Below are 22,486 nucleotides of genomic sequence, written 5' to 3'. Positions count from 1 at the left end.
TCTTTTCTTTGTTGAGTATACTCTTTGGCAGGCCATTTATTAATAATTTTCTAGACATTTTTTTAAAAAGTTTGGAGTTATTGAAGACTATCATGCTTTTAATAAAAAAAAATGACCGCCCCAAATTATTTTGCTGAGTAATAATAAAAAATTCTACGACACACTGTTTGTTTGGACAAACAAACAAACTTTACACATTCAGCTTATGTTAAAAAGAATAATTTCCTATTCATTGCCAATAGATTCAAGATAATCTGAGTCAGCCAGTTCCTTATTAAATAGGGTATGGGTTATGATAGTCTTCAACTGAAAAAAAAATAATAATAATAATAAAGAAGCATAATACATGAATAAACATTTTAATTTAGTTCAACTCGTAAGTAAATACTCAAATCTTAAGAACACACATTTAGACATTTTAATCGATCTAAATCGTAAACTAAATAAATTTATTATTACCGTATTTTGTGGATATCCCTTCCTCATGTGATACATAAATTTTGGAGGTGTCTACATCTTAATCTGATTTTTAAAATTCAAGGCCAAAGCCAATATCCATTTTCTTAATGTTGTTTCCGTTTTAAAAACAATGACATATTTTAACTAGACACATAGATTAAGAAAATAAATAAGACTTTTGAAGATTAGTATATTAAATTAATTATGTCAAATGTACCAATGCATCATTTAATCTTGTGGTCATAACTCATAAGCATGAAAAAATTGAAACTAAGATATTGCTAAAAAAGTGAAGGGGCGTTTTTTTTTTTAAACGGATTAAAAAGGAAGAAGGATCATTCTTCACTAATATCAAATTCCTATATCAAAAATAATCTCTAGCGGTAATTAATTAACAGCAATAAATTGTCGCTAAATATGTTTTTGCAATATTAGTAACAATTATGTTTCAGCTCTTTTTGTTAATGCTCCTAAAGCCTATAACGACGTTGGATCCAACAACAATTAATTAATATCAACAAAAAATTTAATATTTTTTTTATTAAAATGCATATTTATTACTGCTAAAAGTTGTTTCTACTATAGTGAGTTCGTATGCAATGGAGCCGTCATCGAAAGTAGACGATTACAAATGGAAAAAGAAATGAGAAAATACAGCAGAGCAAATATTATAGGAAAAGAGTTGAAGAGTAAAGGATCGAAAAGTCTCATCCTATGTAACAATTAATTTGATATAATTATGTCATTACTTTGTTTCTTTTTTCTCATTTTGACTTTATTTATTATAAGAAAAAGAGTCGAAGAGTTAACTCTAGAATAGAGCAATAGAGAGGCAATTTTCATTTTGATATTTTACTTTGTATATAATATATTTCTTAATAACTTGAAAGATAAATTTTGAATATGATATCTGAATATGTTGTTATAAAGAGATAATTTTACAAAAAGTGTATTGTTATAATAAACATTATTGTTGTTATAAAGAAATACTAAAATATAACATGAAAAGTCCATATAGAGAAATATCGTTATAATGAGGTAATGTTATAAATAGATTTGACGATATGACAAAATAATCTTATCAATTATTATTTTCTTAATCAACGTGTCAATTATAAATGGAACGAGTGAACGTAGGGAGTATACCCACTAATTTATTGATTGTTCTATTTACCATAAATAAATCTTTCTTCAACCATATCATTTTCTCCCAGCAGTCTCCAATTTTTCTTATCTTTAATCAAAAATAGATTAGCTTAAAATTGATAACGAATATTTTATTAATTTATTTATTAATTTAGAGTGTTTATAAATTACTTTTCTTTTTTAGTAAAGACGGAGTACCTAAAAAAGAAATAGTAATACTCTGCCTAACTCAAACCGACGCCGTACGATATTCTATCTCTCTCTCTCTCTATATTAACCAAAATATTCTTTCTACCGATGTCCGATCTACCTCAATAATGGAAATGGACACAGTTCCCAACGGCAATTCGCCGTCATCGACCACCACCAGCCCCGCCGTCGCTCCAACCTCCGCCGCCGCCGCCGCCGCCGCCGCCGCTGCTATCTCACCAAATACTCCGTCATCAAAACTGAATCAACTATCGGAGTCTATGAAATTAGAACACCAGTTCCTTCGTGTTCCGTTCGAGCATTATAAGAAGACGATCCGTGCTAATCATCGCGTTGTTGAGAAGGAAGTGAATGCTGTTATTAACGGTGTTGTTGTGGATGCGGATGATTCTGATGTGATTATGTCGAGTGATGATGCTGTACATCAGCTCAATTCACTTGTTTCGCGATTGCAAGGACTCAAACGGAAGGTAATTATAGTTAAATTACGACATTCTGTTTGTTTTATTGTATTTTTGGTTGTAACTGTGGTATCCAGGTCAGCTTTATCGCATCCCTACTAGTTCCATAGGATGCATAACTGAATCAACTATCGGAATTGATGAAATTAGAACACCAATTCCTTCTTGTCCCGTTCGAGCATTATAAGCACTTATTAATGGTTTTATTGTGGATGCGGATGATTTTTATATGATTATTTCGAGTGATGATGCTGTACATCAGCTTAATTCACTTGTGTCCCGATTGCAACGACTCAAACGGAACGTAATTATAATAGCGTACCTCAATTTACGATATTCTGATTGCTTTATTGTATGTTTTGTTTGTAATTGTGGTGTCCGGGTAAGCTTTATCGCACCTCGACTAGTTCCATAGGATGCGTGTCACTTAAAACTCCATTGTTGAAACTCAATCAACTATCGGAATCGATGAAATTGGAACACTAGTTCCTTCGTGTTCCTTTTGAGCATTATAAGAAAACAGTCTGTGTTAATCATCGCGTTGTTGAGAAGGAAGTGAATGCTGTTATTAACGGTGTTATTGTGGATGTGGATGACTCTGATGTGATTATGTCGAGTGATGATGCTGTAAATCAGCTCAATTCACTTGTATCGCGATTGCAAGGACTCAAAAGGAAGGTAATTACACTAGCGTAGCTCAATTTACGATATTATGACTGTTTATTGTAGTTTTGTTTGTAACTACGGTGTCCGGGTCAGCTTTATCGCACCTCTACTAGCTCCATAGGATACGTGTCATTGAAAACTCTGTTGTTGAAACTGAATCAACTATCGGAATTGATGAAATTAGAACACCAGTTCCTTTGTGTCCCGTTCGAGCATTATAAGCAGTTATTAATGGTCTTATTGGGGATGCGGATGATTCTGATGTGATTATGTCGAGTGATGATGCTGTAAATCAGCTCAGTTCACTGGTATCGCGATTGCAAGGACTCAAAAGGAAGGTAATTACAGTAGAGTAGCTCAATTTACGATATTCTGATTGTTTTATTGTATTTTTGTTTGTAATTGTGGGTACGGGTCAGCTTTATCACACCTCAACTAGTTCCATAGGATACGTGTCACTTAAAACTTCGTCGTCAAAACTGAATCAACTATCCGATTGATGAATTAGAACACCAGGTCCTTCGTGTACTGTTCAAGCATTATAAGAAGACTATCCGTGCTAATCATCAATCGCGTAGTTGAGAAGGAAGTGAATGGAGTTATTAATGGTGTTATTGTGGATGCGGATGGTTCTGATGTAATTATGTCGAGTGATGATGCTGTATATTAGCTCTATTAGCTTGTTTTGCGGTTGCAAGGACTCAAAAGGAAGGTAATTACAGTAGCGTAGCTCAATTTACAATATACTCTGATTGTTTTATTGTATTTTTGTTTGTGACTGTGATATCCGGGTCAGCTTTATTGCACCTCGGCTAGTTCCATGGGATACCTAACTGTATCAACTATCGGAATTGATGAAATTAGAACGCCAGTTCCGTCGTGTACCTTTCGAGCATTATAAGAAGACAAGCCGTACTAATCATACCGTTGTTGAGAATGAAGTGATGATGCTGTTTATCAGCTTAATTCACACTCTGCCTAACGCTGTTCTATTTATTCAAGGAAGCTAGTAAATCTTCCTTCTTTTTTCTCCCTCTAGCAATCTCCTATTTTTCTTATTTTAAATCAAAAATTGATTAGCTCAAAATTGATAACGAATATCTTATTAATTTATTTATTGATTTAGCGCGTTTACAATTTGAAAATCAATAAATTCAATTGATAATATACAACTTCAACCGAATAGATCGATACATATCCCTATTTCCACCTACTCTAACGAAAGAAAGATAAATATTACTACCTCTGTCCTATGTCAGCTGGTCATTTTTCTTTTTACACGTATGTTAAGAAACCATAACAAGTAATTTTATTAATTCACCACTTTAAAACCTTCTTGGCAACTTTACAAATAAGCGTGAATATTTTAAGAAGAATTAATTGTAACGGTGATATGAGATTAATGTTTTGTTGATTTTTACTTCCTCCGTACATCTTTACTTGTTAACTTTTCTATGAGCATAGGAATTAAGAAACAGTAAATGATAGGGGTAAGCTTACTATATTACCACAACAACAACAAGAACATATTCAGTGTATTCCCATGGTCTGAAAAGGGTAAAGTGTACGCAGTCCATGCCACTATCTTAGACGAAATATATACCACATTATCCTTTGAATATAATAAATTTAATGTTTTGGGGAATGCATTACATAATGAAGCGTATTTAATGCAAAGAGAGTAAAATAGGTAGAAATAGGTAAATTAGTAGAAATGTGGACAAGAAAAGACAGGCGGAGGGAGTTGTAAGATTGGCAACTAATTGGTACCAATTTTTTTAATTTTTTTTAAATAAAATGACCAACTAATATGAGGCTAAACGAGTACCTTAAAAAATAATAATACTCTTGCCTAACCCAAACCGACGTATACGGTATTCTATGTCTATATATATTAACCAAAATCTTCCTTCTATCGATCTTCGATCTACCTCAATAATGGAAATGGACACAGTTCCCAACGACATTTTGCCATCATCCACCACCACCACTACCCCCGCCGTCACTCCAACCTCCGCCGCTATCTCACCAAATACTCCGTCATCAAAACTGAATCACCTATCGGAATCGTTGAAATTAGAACACCAGTTCCTTCGTGTCCCGTTCGAGCATTATAAGAAGATGATCCGTGCTAATCAACGTGTTGTTGAGAAGGAAGTGAATGCAGTTATTAATGGTGTTATTGTGGATGATTCTGATGTGATTATATTACATCAGCTTAATTCACTTATATCGCGATTGCATGGGCTCAAAAGGAAGGTAATTACAGTAGCGTAGTTCAATTTACGATATTCTGATTGTTTTATTGTATTTTTGTTTGTAACTGTGGAGTCTGGGTCAGCTTTATCGCGCCTCGACTAGTTCCATAGGATATGTGTCCCTTGAAACTCCGTTGTCGAAACTGAATCAACTAGCAGAATCGATGAAATTAGAACACCAGTTCCTTCGTGTTTCGTTCGAGCATTATAAGAAGACGATCCGTGCTAATCATCGTGTTGTTGAGAAGGAAGTGAATGCAGTTATTAACGGTGTTATTGTGGATGCGGATGATTCTGATGTGATTATGTCGAGTGATGATGTTGTACATTAGCTCAATTCACTTGTATCACGGTTACAAGGACTCAAAAGGAAGGTAAGTAGCGTAGCTTAATTTTCGATATTGTGACTGTTTTATTGTATTTTTGTTTGTAACTGTGGTGTCCGGGTCAGCTTTATCGCTCCCCTGCTAGTTCCGTAGGATACGTTTCACTTAAAGCTCCGTTGTTGAAACTTAATCAACTATCGGAATCGATGAAATTAGAACACCAGTTCCTTCGTGTACCGTGCGAGCATTATATGAAGACGATCCGCGCTAATCATCACGTTGTTGAGAAGGAAGTGAATGCTATTATTAACGGTTTTATTGTGGATGTGGATGATTCTGATGTGATTATGTCAAGTGATGATGCTGTGCATCAGCTCAATTCGCTTGTATTGTGGTTGCAGGGACTCAAAAGGAAGGTAATTACAGTAGTGTAGCTCAATTTACAATATTCTGATTGTTTTATTGTATTTTTGTTTGTAACCGTGGTGTTCGGGTCAACTTTATCGCACCTCGACTAGTTCCATGGAATACCTATCACCTAAAACTCCGTTGTTGAAACTGAATCATCTATCTGAATCGATCAAATTGGAAAGCCAGTTCCTTCGTGTACCGTTCGAGCATTATAAGAAGACAATTCATGCGAATCATCGTGTTGTTAAGAAGGACGTGTCTGTTGTTGTTAATGGTGTTATTAGGGACGATGGTTCTGATGTTATGATGTCGAGTGATGATGCTGTACATTAGCTTAATTCGCATGTTTCTAGATTGCAAGGGCTTAATAGGAATGTAGCAAAATTACGATATTCTGTTTGTTTACTGTGTTATTATATATTTTTTTTAAATAACAGTGGTGTCTGGGTCAGTTTTCGTGCACCTCAACTAATTCCATAGGCCAGATAACTCTGTCCACAAAGGTTAGGACATAGTAGCTCAATTATTATGTTCTGTTCCGTTTATACTGTATATAAGTTTGGATTAAGGAAGCTAAACTTCTATCACATCCACACATATGGTTATGTTACATTACTTATGTATATATTCCATATGTCCCAATTTATGTGGCAAAATTGGAATTTCAAGATTCAAACTTATAAATTTTGACTGTGAATTCAGATATAGAAGCTTTAAGTTTTTGAAAATAACTTTGATTAGGGAGCACCTTGCTATCATGAAAATGCCAGGTGTTGGCATACCACAGTAGCTGGCGTTTACTTTATATAAGTTTTATAAGGGAAGCTAGACTTTCTGTCACATATGCACACATATGGTTATGTATATACTCCATCCGTGTCAATTTATGTGGTACAATTGAAATTGGAATTTCGAGAGTCAACCAAGTTTTTCGTTGATCGGAATTTTTTTGTATCTCTTCGAACTATTTTAAGTTGTTAATTATTGCAATTTATAGTAATTTTTTACCTAGTTTTTAAATATATTAATTTCATTTCAAAAGAATTAAAAGTTTCTTTATCTGAATTTTACGGTCAAAGAAACTCCAACCGTGCCACATAAATTGGGACATAGGGAGTATTAGATATTTATCCTGCTGGGTTACTATGTAAGGTTGAATCAAGGGTTTATTGAAAACAACTTCTTTACCTCTAAGAAAGGGGTAAGGTCTGGGTACACTATACTTTTCCCAGACTCCACTTTGTGGGACTACATTGGGTATGTTGTTTTTGTACTATGTAAGATTGGTTAAGTAGTGAAATTCCATCCCTCTCTCGTAAGTGTAAGATTGAGCCGAGAGTGTATCGGAAACCATCACTCTACCTCTGGTTTGCATACATACTATGCTCCCCAGACCTCACTTTGTGGGTTTACACTAGGTCTGTTTTTGTTGTTGTACTAAGATTTGCTAAAGTAGTAAAATTTCCCCCCTCATGTATATATCATATTTGTTTTTAGTATAAGATTGGATAAAAGAAGTGAAACTTCTGCCCGAACACGTTTGTATCATACTTTTACTCTATAAGACTACATATTGGATAACAGAAACACAACTTTTCTCTATTTACTTTTGTGTGCGTGTGTGCTTGTGTGAGAGAGAGAGAGTGTAAGAGAGAGAAACTCTGTTTGAATTGTTAGTTATTGAATGTTGGATATTGAAATGTATTGCATACTCTCATTTACTTTTCAGCTAGTATCCGGAAGTGATTAATCTGATGTCAAGTTGATTGCAGTCCAACAACTAACTTTGAAATTCTTCAAATATGTTCTTTCATTGGTTAAAATTAGGTGAAGATGGTTTTATATTGTAAGAACAACCATTTTATTGTATAAGATTGGATAAAGCAAGCAAAACTTCTATATGTTTATTTATGTCTTTGGTTTCTCCGTTATTTGTTGAATATTGGATCCTCAAATGTATCCCATTTGCTTGTTTAGTTGGCTCATGAGTAATATGTTTGAAAAGCTAAAACAACCCAACATATGTTTATTTATGTCTTTGGTTGAATATTGGATCCTCAAATGTATCCCATTTGCTTCTTTAGTTGGCTCATGAGTAATATGTTTGAAAAGCTTAAACAACCCAACATGAAGTTTGAATCTTCAGTAATCCTTTTAATTAGTTAAAAATGATGCATCATATGGTTTTGTATTGTGGGAACAATCAGTTGGAAGAGGGGAGTCGAACGGAGAACCTGCAAGCACAAAGATGCAGAGCACGATTAGATCATCTAGAATCTGCTGATCCAGAAAATTTATCAGACTGGAATAACACCCGTTTAAAGCGGATACTAGTGGATTACATGCTGCGGATGTCATATTATGATACTGCTGTGAAGCTTGCTGAAAGCAGCAACATCCAGGTGGGTTTTCATTGTTCTTTTAGCTTTTATTATGTGGTATCATTTATTATGGTTAACGGTTCATGTCATTCCAGTTTTTGAGTCACATAAGCTCCCCTTATTTGACAACTTTCTCGGAACTAGTATATAACTATAGTTAAGATCTGAACTTTCAATGGTCATTGTTGTTTAGGAGGTACATTAGAACTATGTTTGCAACCATCAAGGGAGTAGGACTAGTAAAGAAATGGAACTTTATTGTATTACTTTTCTTGGATGGAGGATCAGTCATTTACTTTTGGATGTTTGGTGCGACTAGATAGATATATAAATACCTTTACATCTATTTTTGAGAAATTAAATCCTCTTTAAATCTTTTCTGGAGGCATATTGAACTCCACTATTACTTCCTTATTGAACAGGAGAACCAATGTGTATCTCCTCTGAGTCTCCTCACCTTTCCTCTTTTCACGTATACCAAACATAGCATAATATTTAAAATAAGTTATTCTATATGAATGCATCTGAGTGTTTCTTCATCAATCTTTGTACATCTTGACATTTAGAATTCATACTAGTTTTCTATAAGCACTCCCTGTCGGCTACAAATAATAAATAATCTTATTACTTTTTTAAAAGGAGGAATTCATTCTAGTTTTGTCTGTTTCTTCATAAGTAAATGTAAATTATTTCTAGTTTTCTCTTAATTTCTTGTTTATGTAGTTTTATATAGACCTTTGCCCTTATTGGGTGGCAGTTGATGGGATAAGTGGATTTGGAAGGGCAATACAAACTTTTGTTTAACTGACTAGTGTCAAGCATAAGGACTGCAGGTACCTACTAACCAATAATAATGATGCAAGATGTGAAGAACTATGCCTCAATCCCAAGCAAGTTAGGATCAGCTATTTGAATCTTCACTGTCCATGTAGCTCTATTTAAGTCCGTCTCAGTCCAAAATAATAATGACTAAAAGAAAAGAAAGACACCAATGCAACTTTATTGCTTTATCTGTTATGGAACAACTGATTGAGGAAGGTGGAAATGTGGAAGGTGAAGCTCTTTTATCCTTCCTTCTCCCAAAACCATATATTGTTTGACATTAAACAGAAGGAGACATAGGGTATTTTGCACATGATATTCCATTGATTCATTTTTTTCCTTGTATGTCTTTGTTTCCAGTATGAGCAACTTTTCTCAGATTAGGATGTACCTTCTGCTACCTTAAGTAATTATCTTGAATATGTTTATCTTTTTTTGGGTCTGAGTACTGCTGACAAATGTTACTGGGTGTAGTTGCCTTGTTCTTTCAAAATATTCCAGCTCTATGGAAGATTTAAGGCATTAGAAATTGATTCAAACCTAGCTTATCAGGATTCAGGAAAAAAGAGTTCCATTTAGATTTCACTTTCTATAAGTTTCCATTATACATGTTAGATATGTTTAAAAGATGTCCATTTTGTGGTAATATATCTTTTATCTTTCCACATATCATCTATGATTCTACATATATACATATATAAGTAACTATTAAGGAAAATAGAAAATAAAGATGATATTTAATCTTTCTAAAAAAATACATTGAAAATATTAAGGCTTCCTTGTCAAGATCGAAAATGTAGTAAAATTAGGCCGGCCAGCCAGAATATGCTTTTTTGCAAGTCATGAGGAAACAATGGTGGTATGGGGATGTCTCATCCGTCGGGGAAAGGTCCAACTAGGAAATCTAAAGAAGGAATTCAATGATAAGGTGCTGAGTTTAGTTGTTTTGGTTCTTCTGCCTATAGAAGTTACTATGTAGCAAGTTTGGTTAAGTTGCAATGGTGACAAGACCTTTTTCAAATGTTTCGTGGCACTTGCATAATCTGTTTGTGCTGCCAAACTATAATCTGTTTGCCTGTAGGGTGTACAAGGATTTTAAGTGAGCATGATTGACATGCACTTTAATAGTTTAATGTTTTTCGTCGGTATACTCATCCTTGTGGCCTATAATTCACTAGTCCTGCTTTGTTGTGTCTACTGTGTCGATTCTCTATCATTCAACACCTTTTTGTTTTCTTATCCTTAGTAACGATCATCTCCTTATTATTGTGTAAAAGTGTATGTTCTAAACTAGAACTCGCTATTTCCCAACTTCTTACTCGAGAATTGGTAGTTCACGCTTCCATAATATTTTTAGGAGTATTTTTGGTTTTTATCATATGGTTTCAACAAATATTCTATTTTGGGATTTCATTGAACTTCTGATTAGAACTCAACTATCATTTTGACAGCACTTTCTTTGTTGTACACCTTATATGCAGAGTACTCCCATCACTCAGCAAACTATTAACTTCCTGTCTTCATCAGTAAAGTAATATTTCGGATCATTGAGAACTCCAGTATGACTTCATTATGATATTTAATATAGACATATTAAACGTAATCCATACAGGATCTGAAGGCTCAAGCTGTATAGTTAAATTTTAATACAAATTTTAGATGATGCTATGCAATAATGCAGTTACTATGTCAGTTACCCAGCATTGATGCTTCTTTCTGTTGAGTCAATTGTGCTTGTGAGTTCCTTTAGCTGCAAAATGTTGAGCCATTATGATTAAGTTTGATCTTTTCTCCTCTAGGATCTTGTTGACATTGACGTCTTTCATGAAGCAAAAAAGGTCATTGATGCTCTCCAGAACAAGGAGGTAACTCCTGCATTAGCCTGGTGTGCTGATAATAAATCCAGGCTAAAGAAATCAAAGGTGCGATTATCTTTGTTTCTTTGAGCTTTTTGTCTTTAATATTCTTATTACTGATTCAACAACCTACGATTGTATAGTACTAAGTGACATAAGTGATTATTTATTCTAGTCCTATACATATTTGATGTGCAGAACCAGAGTCCTTAGTATAATATTATTTTTAAGTTACATATTTTCTTCATATGGCTAACCACTAATTCGGGTTTCAAGAAGATGTTATTCAATCTAGTATCTCAAATGTGAAAAAGCCTGAAAAGTTTCAGATCAGCGTCTTATCATGTTTACCGGGTGAGTGGATCTCCTTCTGACTAATTTGATGGACATAAGATTCAACTAGTGTATGTAAGAGAAAGATAGCATTTCGATGACTGCAGAATGTGCAGAACATAGATTAAGAGAGGTGAAAACTTATGTGAAGCCTGATGGCTTTTTTATTGAGAAAGGCATTTCCACTGTGTTTGATGGTTTGTAAAGCCTCAGATATCCCCTTTTTGAAACTAATAGAGTGAACAGAAGTTTCTTGGGTTTACTTGTTTCATTTCATGGTTTCTGATAAAGGATATCTCAAACCTCCTTTATGAAAAAAAGGATTTCTTGAGCATAAGATGCTTAAAGTGATGGTGAGTTTTGAACTTGTGTGCTTTGCTTTTCAAGGGCTAAAGAAACTTCTCTGAACAAATCAACTTAGCTTATGTCGTAGCAAGATTATAAGATGGACGCATATTAATTGAGATTCAAGATTTAGTTTATTATCAAACTACAGCTTTCTCATCTGCAAGGATTGCAGAAATTAATTGTACCATCCTTGCTTTGGTGTAAAGATTGGGTTGTCCATTCTGATCTTCTGCGAGATAATGGAAACCTTAATTTTACCGTCACTTCTTGAGTTTCTCATGTGCCATGGATTCCAGAATAAATGTCAGTTGTGTCATGCATGCTTTTGCTGTGTGGATTAGGTTATTCCTTCAAATCCTTCCACTGCTGAAATCATGAAAACTTTATTCTGGGTATTATTTGGGAATCGATTAATTTGAGTTGCAGAAATTTATGTCAAGAAAGAGGTGTAGATGAAGAGTGTTCTCTTGTGGAAGGCTATGAAGGGCCGTCTTGAATAACATACTGATTAGAAATTATTTAGCATGAACTTGCAAAAGATGTAAACCTGGTTGATATGTTCAGTGTGCTTATTTACTGACCCCCCCAAAAAAAGAAGGAAGGTTCAGTTTGCTATTCTTCATAAATTCACTCGTGGAATTCATAATTACAACCTTTTCCACATGTTGATTGAGAAACCAAGAGAATGTTGTTCTTCACCTTTCTGAAGTAAGCATCATCATCAATATCTCTTCAACTTTGACCTGACATCCAACTGATATCGGGTGATTGATTTTAACCTTCAAGCACAAGATTTTTACTCAAGGGACTTTTAGCTCAAGAAAACGTGCAATGTGCTGTACGTTGAGTGTCTAAATGGATCTTTCTTAAAGAAATGCTATCCATTTTGTTGTGTAATTTGAAGCTTGAAGCAATACTGTCGACCATTTGGCATGAACAACAATCATATGAGGGAGGAAGGGATCTTACAGCAGTCGATACATGGTGCCACTGGTTCCAGTTTCCTTTTGATCATTACATCAGATGTGAATTAAGTATTCACACTAGAAGAGTTAAAGAATTAAGTATTCATATTCTTTGATATTCTGAAGTCTGTCTAAGGTAATCTTGTCCAATATAATACATCAGATGTCAAACATGGCACGTGAAGCATACATTAGCATGCACACCGGGAGAATTGACTTATCATATTCTTGGATATTGTGAAGGAAGTTAGAATGGGGTAACCTTTGACCAATATACTGGGTATGATGGCTTTGGAATTTGATTCTAACTAAGTGTAGATGTGAGGACTCTGCATCTGCCCTCTTAACTGTTGCATTGATCCACGGAGGAAAGAATATGGGTTTGGGGTATAGTGCACCAGATAGTTATGAGATCCACAAAAGAAAGAATATGGTTTGGGGTATATCACTTGTTTTTATTGGTAAAGTAAGTATTACTGATGTAAAAGTAGCATAAAAAGAGGTTTGGGGGTATTTCACTATCTTTATGCGTTACCTCGTTTACACAGCTCAGGATTACAATTGAGGGATGGACTGCAGTTTTCCTGATGTAAAACTTTTGGTTTGTCATTTTGTTAATGTCTCGCGTTTAAAGCCGTTGTCCAATGGGTAGAGCACTTGCTCCTCTCTTATTAATAGAACAGTTTTATGCATGATAGAGTTTATGAGCTACTTCATGCTTCAGGAGATCAAAGCTTAAAAAACTGAGTACCTGACATGATGATGTTTATCAGATGCATTAATTGCTGTTATAACTTATAATGCAATACCTTTTGATTTGAAATGTTGATGATTGTAGTAGTCATATCAGAGTTGTAAAGGCATCACTACAGTAAATAATACCAACACCATTGCATTTTAGACTAGTAGTGCAAAGGATAATTGCAGCTGGTAAAAACTATACCGGAGGCTAATGGTTGACTCCCATCTTTGTCTTGATTGAAATGGTTAATCATAGGAAATCCGCATTCTTTTCCTTCCAATGATTTGCTCAGAATTTACATGGATTTTCTGGAGTTTAGGTAGAGAAGAATAGCAGATTGTCTGGTTCCGGGGTCTTGGTTTGTTTCTTTAATCTCGGAACGTTCTTGGTACCGTTTCAATAATACTTTACCGTATCCAAGAAAAAATGATGTACTGGTTTAAATACTTCAGATTCATTTTATTGAGATGTAACTGGATGATTGCATGAAATTGTGATTATATTATAAAGGTGTATGAGCTGTGAGCTTGAAATGTGGAAGTCCCATCCCCTTTTTGTTGAATGAAGTTACGTTAGAGAGCCATGCACTTAGTTGTCTCTTCTGCCTGTCATCTGGATACTTCAAAATGAAAGTCAGATGTATCAACAAAGTTGCTCTTCCTTTTATACCAGGCTTCCTTCAGATCTTACATTTCAGAAGGATAAATGATCACGAATCAAATAAAAAGGATAAATGGTCGTGCTAGTAATCTTGCTAGTTGACTAGTTCCTGTGAGTCTTTAAATTAGGCTCTGTTCGTGGATGGCTACTGTAGAATGTTTTCACAACTTACATATACTGAGCAAAACCAAGTATCTGTGTGTATAACTACCCCCCCTGTGCCAATTTATTCCACATGTTTTGCTATATCAATGATCAGTTTGAACCTTTTTGAAGCTACACAATCTAGTATAATTTTTTTGTTAATTAAAATTTAGATATTAAAAAGATATACGAGAAGATAAAAGTAAGTAGCAATTTTCCTTGTATCAAAATGGTGAAAAGACGCAACACGTCAAAGCATTTGGAGACGGGGAGGATTTTTTTTTCATCTTCAATTTGGGGGTTAATATCTTTGGATAACAGTGCTCTCTTAGGATTTTGGTGGAAGTAGTGCCGCATTTTGAATCAAACGCTTACACGTCAAAGCATCTGGAGACGGGGAGGATTTTTTTCAACTTCAATTTAGGGGGTTAATACCTTTGACTAATAGTGTTCTCTTAGGATTTTGGTGGAAATAGTGCTGCATTTTGAATCATTCTGCTGCAAATACAAGGTGCTGATTGCTTCTCTTGTTGACAGAGCAAATTTGAGTTCCAGTTGAGAATGCAAGAGTTCATAGAGTTGGTAAGAGCTGAAAACATGATGCGGGCCATTACATATGCTCGGAAATATCTTGCGCCTTGGGGTTCCACCCATATGAAAGAGTTGCAGCGGGTCTTGGCTACACTTGCTTTCAAGAGTAATACTGAATGTACAACTTACAAGGTTAAGGTCTTTCGTGGTAGTTTTTTGTATAGTTCTAGATTTTTGTTGGAGTTTTATGTGTTTAGAATACTTAATTAGTTTCTTGAATTTGGTTTCTCTTTCACCAGTAACGCTTTTATGAATTATTACATGTAGTCCATATTTCTAGTAGCTCATTATTAGATGCAGTGTAAGTTTGTGCATAATTTCTGGATGCAATATAAGTTTGTCCCATATGCACAAACATGGATTTCATCCAGTAATGAGTTACTAGAGAATGGGCTATTCTACAATTTGTATAATGCATGCTTGTGGATGCATGTTTTTTATCGTGTTTGTGCTTGCATGTTTTATAAAATACGAATTAATAGCTAATGTTCTGTCAGAAAGCATGAAGAAAATATGTTGTACAAGTTGGTCATGTAATAATTTCTGTATTGTGGTGATCTGAAGCATTAACTAACGGCAATTTAATATTTACGCATTGCTTCTGCATCTCTCGGATATCATGTATGGAAATTCTTATGTCTGTCTGTTTTCATTTTTCCCTCATTGGTTGTCTGTTTCTTCACGATCTTGTGAGATGGTCGTCTGCTGTATATGAAGAATCACATCTGAGTAGAATAAAAGCAGTTCAAGATAATTACCAACGGGAATTTACTTGACAGTTGTCAGTTTCTGTTACAGGTTTTATTTGAACCAAAGCAATGGGATTACCTGATTGATCAATTCAAACAAGAGTTCTGCAAGTTATATGGCATGACTCTTGAGCCTTTACTGAATATATATCTGCAAGCAGGGCTGTCTGCATTGAAAACTCCGTATCCTTAACTCATGACTTTTTGCTAGGGAAATATTGTGTACAGATGATCACTGTACAAATTCGTAGTTTACTAATAAGAATCAAGTTGACATAAATGATCAACTACGTACATGACGGTCGAATCAGGGTGGTCTGCTGTTTATGCTTGGACATGTGGGAACTAGGAAGTGTCAGCTGGTAATGATTTTTAGATTTACTAACTACTGATATTTTCGAACTTCTCTGCCACCCATGGTCAAAGTTCCTGATGGTCATTGGGAAAGGAAAAGAGGAACCAAGGGGAAGTTTTTGAATTTATCTGCTCCATGACTTCTCCTTGACCAAATCTATAGATTCTGTTATGAAGATGATTGCACAAAGGAGGATCCTTTGTCACAGGAGAGCTTCCGCAAATTAGCATCGCCACTACCATATTCAAAGCAGCATCACTCGAAGCTTGTTTGCTACATCACCAAAGAATTGATGGATACTGAAAATCCACCCCTTGTGTTGCCTAATGGCTATGTCTATAGCACCAAGGTATGCCTTCAGTTGTTTCCATATTTGCAGTTCCTTCAGAGATAATCTGACTAACACTTATGTGATTGCAGGCGCTCGAAGAAATGGCGAAGAGGAATGATGGCAGAATCACATGTCCTAGGACAGGCTATACCTGCAACTACACCGAGCTGATTAAGGCTTACATTTCATGAGTCTCTGTTTTAATTGCACTGTTCATCAGCGTAGATCGTGGGCCGTGATCAGCTACCAAACAAGAAACTTGCTCTGGGAACTTCTCAGTGTCCATGACTTCATGTTTAGGGGACAATTGTATATATGGAAAACACCAAGTCTGTAATCCTTGCATGCAAGCAGAAAGTAAGGATGTTTACTTTAAATGGAGTTTGAATTGTACAGCATATCAGTTGCCTGCATGAAACAATAATCTCCTGGCAATTTGACAGTAGCTTTATCCTCCCCCCTTCAACCCACCCACCTAGCTCAGTTACAATTAGTAGGATATCTGAAGTATTTGCTTCGTGGCGTACGGAGGGTATCCAAAGATGTAGATTAGTGGTTAATGAAGTTGGTTAAACTAAGGAATGCCAAGCGTTCAAGCTTTGACAGAGATAACAAAGGTGTTCTGTTTTCATTTGCCTAAGCATTGATAAGCAGAGTTGCTAAGTATATGTGCTAATGAGAGATAAAATATAGTACTTAATAGGTAAAATGAAGCGCGATTAGTTAGTTTCAATGTCAATATTATGGGCGGGGGGGGGAATAGTAGCATAATTGTGACTTGAGACCTACGCCTGTGTGTTACTTTAATTATGCACTTCTAGTGCTTTCTTGATGTGATCTAATGATCAATTAAGTCGATAAAGAATCATGTAGTCTTAAGTTCAAACTTCAGCAGAGTATAAAATATTGGTGATTTCTTTCACTTACCTAGCCTTGGTATGCAGAATTATTAAATATCTATGTCGGTAGGATCAGATATTTATGTCGGTAGGAGATAAAAGTGCACAGGCTAATTTGGACAATGACAAATGGCGAACTTAGCAGTAAACCGAACCATAAGATTATCAAGTACATATCAGTAGAAGATAAAGTGCACAAGTTGAATCAGACAATGACAAATGATGGGCCCAAGAGTGGAAAGAGCGCTTCGCAAAAATACCCTGTCAAGATCGCACCAAACAATAAATAACAACCAAATAATCCCCGCCAACCAGAAAAAGAAAAAGTGAAAATTATCTCATATATATTTATTAAATAGTTTATTACAACTTATAACATTATTTTTTCTTAATTATTAAATTAGATTTTTAATTACAAGTTATAACATATTTAAGTATTATTTATTTATTTATATTAATTTAAAAATTTCTTTTTGTATTTAGTTTTATATTTATTCTAATACTCATATTTATTTATTAAAATATCAATATTCTAGATTACCGCAAAAAGGTAGGTTTTACTTTTTCACAAAAAGATTTCATATACTTTACGTTAGCTTTTAGAAAAACTAGCATAGGTAACGTGTAGTATTAGAAGTGTAGGGTGTGTTTGGTATGATGCATGAAAAATATTTTCTCGGTTTTCTTGAAAAATAAGTTGATTTTTTACTTTTTTTTTTTATTTGGTTAGTGAGTAAAAAATTTTTATTTTCTGAAAAACATTTTCTAGTATTTGATTGGTGAGTGAAAAAATATTTTTTAGAAAATATTACTAATCGTTTATTAGTATATCAGTGCCTCTAGCAACTCAACAATTTGTAAGAACTAATTTAAGTATAATAAATAATATTAATATCAAATATTAAAATATTGCAATCACTAAATTTAAGCAAATATTAATTAGCAAATATAGGGGACACTTTCAATATTTTATCACGATAATCTCAAGATACTACAATCAATAGAAATATAACGGAACGACAAGTTTATTCAATCTCGTAAAAATCTATGATAAAATGAAATATGCAATTAGTAAAAGCAACATTGGCAAATCTTCCTCTATGCATATGAAAATAACAATACATTCCATAAACATTGGAAATAGAAAAAATTCGAGCTTCACTATTTTTTATTTGAAGCAGTGAAAAATTAAAGTAAAATACAGTGAAAAATATTTTCGAGTAATGCAAATTTTTGAGAAATATAAATTTTTTGAGTCATGTAAATATGAGTGTTGTTGAAGTGGGGAAGAACGGTGGGGTGAAAGCATAAGTCACATTTATCATTTTCCAAAAAATGACTTCGCTTGATTCATGAAGGAAGTCATTTTCCTTCAAATTGACAAAAATAAATTGTGATGAAAAATATTTTTTCAACATTTTATTGGAACCAAACAAGAAAAAGTTAGAAAACATTTTCCATCGTACCAAACACACCCGTAGTGTTTAACTTTTCAGAAAAACTCATTATTTACTTTACTTTATTATTTTTTATTAATATTTATATGTAGGAGTATATGTATCCTAATAGTATAATAACATAGGTATACGTGTATTCTGAAAAGACTATATTGACTGCATTTTATCACACAAATTTTTACACGGTATTCAAGTATAATAGTTCACTGCATTTATTACACAACTTTTCTCTTTTACCAAATTTACACAGTAAAGTTCTCTTCCTTGTTAATTTGTGATCTGAGATTGTGTTTCTTTAAAAAAAAAAAAGAATTGTGTATGAACTTTATTTTCTTCTAGTATTCTCGTTTTTTTTTCTACTGCTTTAGTCTGTTCACTTTTTTTTTTTTAATAATAGTATTTGTAATCGTGTTTTTCACATTTTTTCTTTCTTTTTTTATGGTTATTTTACTGAACTTTGGATGGTTTAGTAAATTTTCATGTCTTCTAAACCAAAATTTGATTTTACTCCTACTAGGAAGAGTCCTAGATTTGTAGAAGACAGAAGTCCCATTTTGCTATCAAGACCATCTTTTGATTTATGATGTTTTACTCCTTCACCACCAGTTAAGATCAAGAGTTTGAGTAATGTTGAAAGTGAGCATTTTTTGATTCAGCAAAGTGAGTCAGTTATGAAAAAAAAAATGATTTTTCTAAAAAAAATTCTTCTGTGGGAAAACTCTATATTAAACATGCAGAGTGAAAATTTGATAAAGAAGGATGTTACAAAGAGGAGGGCGTTTAAGAGAAAAAAAGTGGTGTGTGAGCAAAATTCAGATTAAGATTTTGAAGATGAAATTCCATGCAATAAGTTAAAAAAAAAATAAAGATTGGCAAAGATGAATCATCTCATGGAACAAGGTCAGTATTGAAAGAAGCTACTGACAAGAAGCTGGTTAAAAAGTTGATAAAAAAAAAAATCTGAAAAAGTTGCAAAGGTAATTTTTTTAATCTGTTTTTTATGTTCGTCTGGTTATGTACGACATGTATTGTTTTCAATTTTTATTTTGTTTATTAATTTTTTAAATAGATTTTCAATTACTGAATTTGATTTTTTTTTTTAGCTCAATTGTACATTATTTTTTTAAAAAAAAAATAATTTCTTCAAATACTTAATGTATAAAGTTTTTATTTGATTTTCTTTTTGTTACAGTAATATTTTTTATATCTGCACATGTTTTAGTTATACTGTTTTAATAATTTAATATTCTTAACAGTCACTGGTCTTGTACATTAAGGTCAATATTTTTTATGATCTTCGTCCAAAGTGGAAAGATGAGCATTTTATTCAATTTGCAAATACTTCTTTTATGAACATGCAATTTGTTAAAGATAGAGATGATATGTTTATTTTTAGATTGAATGGTAAGGCGTTACACTTTGGAAAAAAGGGAGTTTTCTGTTATTACTGGATTGAAATGTGGGAAGAAATACGATTTTTTTTTCTATACTGATAAAAAAAATTGTTTTCATGGATGAAGATATGTACAAAATTGGAATGATATATTCATAGTCAGATTTTTAGAACCGGATTTACCAAGGAATTTTATAACTCATATATTTTTTTACTGCAGTACGAGTTCAGAGACATCATATTTACTGTTGAAGAGATGATAGAATTCAATTTGAATGCTATTCATCAAGATAGCTTTTATCAAGAAAATATTGAGGGTGTAAATGATTCTGTGATGAATAATGATGCATACACTGAATTAAAAATGAAATTGAGAAGGTACATATTTGAAGATCATATACTGATTTTTTGTTTTTCATTTTTAGATATATTTTTTTGGTAAGATGTGTAGTTAATATAGCAATTTTTTTTTATTTTTCGTCTTGAAAGATGCAGGCTGATTCTTTACTCCTTCAGAAAAAGGTATTTTATTAATATTTTTATAAGAAATTTAATATTTTGTATGTTATTTCCACATTAACAGGTATTTGTATATGTATCTGGAATTGATGAAATGAATTTTTTTCACACAATGGCTGTTACTGGATGTGCATGGAATGACACGGTATATTTCTTCTGCATTATTTTTGGTTATTATTGTTAGTTTGATCTTATTTAATGTTGATACATTTATATATAATTGTATTATTAATTTTGTAGTTTGTTGATATCTAATATTTTTTTTTTTTGTAAGTAGGTGTGATTATGTATTACCTGCGGAAAAAGGCTAAAAATAGCCTTAAATAATCTTTTACGTATACAACTACGTGTGTGTTTTTCATTGAGTGGGTACTATTAATTGAGAAACAGTGGAAGAATGTGCACAGGAACTTGAATTTTATATCTCCAGATCACAAGATTTGTCAATACATTAGAAGTTTTAAACTTCCAGCCAATGTTCCTTGGTATACTGTTGACAATGTTATTATACCAGTCAATGTTAGCCAATCTTTTCATTGGATTCTAGTGGTTTTTTTCCATTAGACAGAGATGTTTATTTGTGTATACCATACCAAGAATGTTGTTGATCATGTACAATCACTTGCTATTATGTTGCCTTTGTTTTTGGTTGCCAATGCATATGTTGATAAGTCTTTTTTCTGAATCCTTTGGAGTATGTAATTGTGAGGAATGCTCCACAACAACGAGCTGATTCTAAGTATGTTTCTTAATTTATACCTTCTTTTTTTTTTTTTTTTTTTTTGTATAAATATACAACTTGATTTCTAATACATAATATTTGAGAATTCTCAGTTCTCTTCTGAAAATGTACAATACGATGAACACATCGATTTCTGGACAAACTCGCCACAAAAATTACCATGCTGAAATAATTAATAAGACATACGTAATCTGGTCATTATTATATACATGAAATTAGGCTCATATTTATCAAACAGATTTTCATTTTAAAAAATAAATAGTAGGATATCTTTTTTTTTTCAAAACATATAGTATGAAAATTTGCTCCCATTTTTCATATATGAAAAAGTGCATTAATTTGGTTTGAAAAATGTATATCTCGCTCAAGTATTAGAGTTGCTCACAATTTTCGTGTATGAAAAATGTATGAAAAATGTATTAAAACAATATGAAATATGCATATCTCGCTCAAATGCTTAAAATTTTGCTTACACTTTCATGTATAATATCTATATGAAATAGGTATATAACCGTATAAATTCTGATTTTTGATAATTTAATACAGCTATCTAATGTTGTATATAAATTTCACAGAGATACAATTGAAATCCACATGCAAACTTAAAAGTCAATTTTCAAACAAATTCAACATACAATTATAATACTACTTTTATATATATTTGATATAGCTCGGCTGCAACTTCAAACTTCAACGATCTCAAATTGAAATTTAATCCAAAACTAGTTCAAATTAAATATATATATCCAGTTAGCCCGAAATTTTGGATCTGAACAACCCCTTTGACGTTCCAGTTTTTTTGAGATATCACTCACTTGAAACGAAATTCTTTTGAAGTAGATTAATGTTATCTAATTATTTTTTTTTGGATAAATTTTCAACTTTAACTTTTCACATGGCATGTTTAAGACCACAAGATTAAAGGATATTTTAGTACTTTCAATGCAATTTTAGTTTAAGGCAACAAAATTAAAAAATATTCTCTATTTTGTAAAAATTTTGTATCAAGTCAAAACCAAATAAATAAATTAAAACATGGGTGTATTAAAAGTCAAATATCAAACTCATTCGAATGTTTTGAATACCGGAGAAACTGCGTATTATGTCATTCTGTGACATGGTATGATTCAGAGTTTAAGAACAAAAATATATAAAAAAAGATTTTTAACATTTTTAGTTTCAAACATGTCATTAATATATGTGTGATTATAAAAGTTTCTCACTAGCTAAAGGTAAGAATGAGAAATTAAAATTTAAACTAT

The 22,486-nt window shown here is 33.0% G+C and overlaps 1 protein-coding gene and 1 long non-coding RNA gene across 2 annotated transcripts; both read left to right on the top strand.

Moving 5' to 3' along the window:
* Positions 1-1,671: 1,671 nt before the first annotated feature.
* LOC107870273 (protein MAEA homolog) lies at positions 1,672-16,612 on the top strand. Its single transcript, XM_016716741.2, has 7 exons — positions 1,672-2,285; positions 8,145-8,339; positions 10,940-11,062; positions 14,726-14,911; positions 15,578-15,711; positions 16,046-16,232; positions 16,304-16,612. Exons 1-7 carry the CDS (start codon positions 1,923-1,925, stop codon positions 16,403-16,405), a joined length of 1,290 nt encoding a protein of 429 aa, XP_016572227.1. The 5' UTR covers positions 1,672-1,922; the 3' UTR covers positions 16,406-16,612.
* A 2,008-nt stretch (positions 16,613-18,620) lies between these two features.
* On the top strand, positions 18,621-21,167 carry LOC107872315. The gene is made up of 4 exons (XR_001674773.2): positions 18,621-19,547; positions 20,184-20,341; positions 20,547-20,627; positions 20,760-21,167. It is a non-coding gene; the product is annotated as an uncharacterized LOC107872315 (long non-coding RNA).
* Positions 21,168-22,486: the final 1,319 nt, after the last annotated feature.

This window comes from Capsicum annuum, chromosome 5 (genome assembly GCF_002878395.1).
Source record: "Capsicum annuum cultivar UCD-10X-F1 chromosome 5, UCD10Xv1.1, whole genome shotgun sequence".
Lineage (NCBI taxonomy): Eukaryota > Viridiplantae > Streptophyta > Magnoliopsida > Solanales > Solanaceae > Capsicum > Capsicum annuum.
The sequence above is the reverse complement of the archived record's forward strand: the minus strand, read 5'-3'. Positions and strand labels throughout refer to the sequence as shown.

Bases quoted from the DNA above. Each gene is read 5' to 3' on its own strand.
- LOC107870273 (XM_016716741.2), top strand. From the start codon at position 1,923: ATGGAAATGGACACAGTTCCCAACGGCAATTCGCCGTCATCGACCACC. The intron at 2,286-8,144 runs GTAATTATAGTT...GGGAACAATCAG, and splicing joins TGCAAGGACTCAAACGGAAG to TTGGAAGAGGGGAGTCGAAC. The intron at 11,063-14,725 runs GTGCGATTATCT...TCTTGTTGACAG, and splicing joins CCAGGCTAAAGAAATCAAAG to AGCAAATTTGAGTTCCAGTT.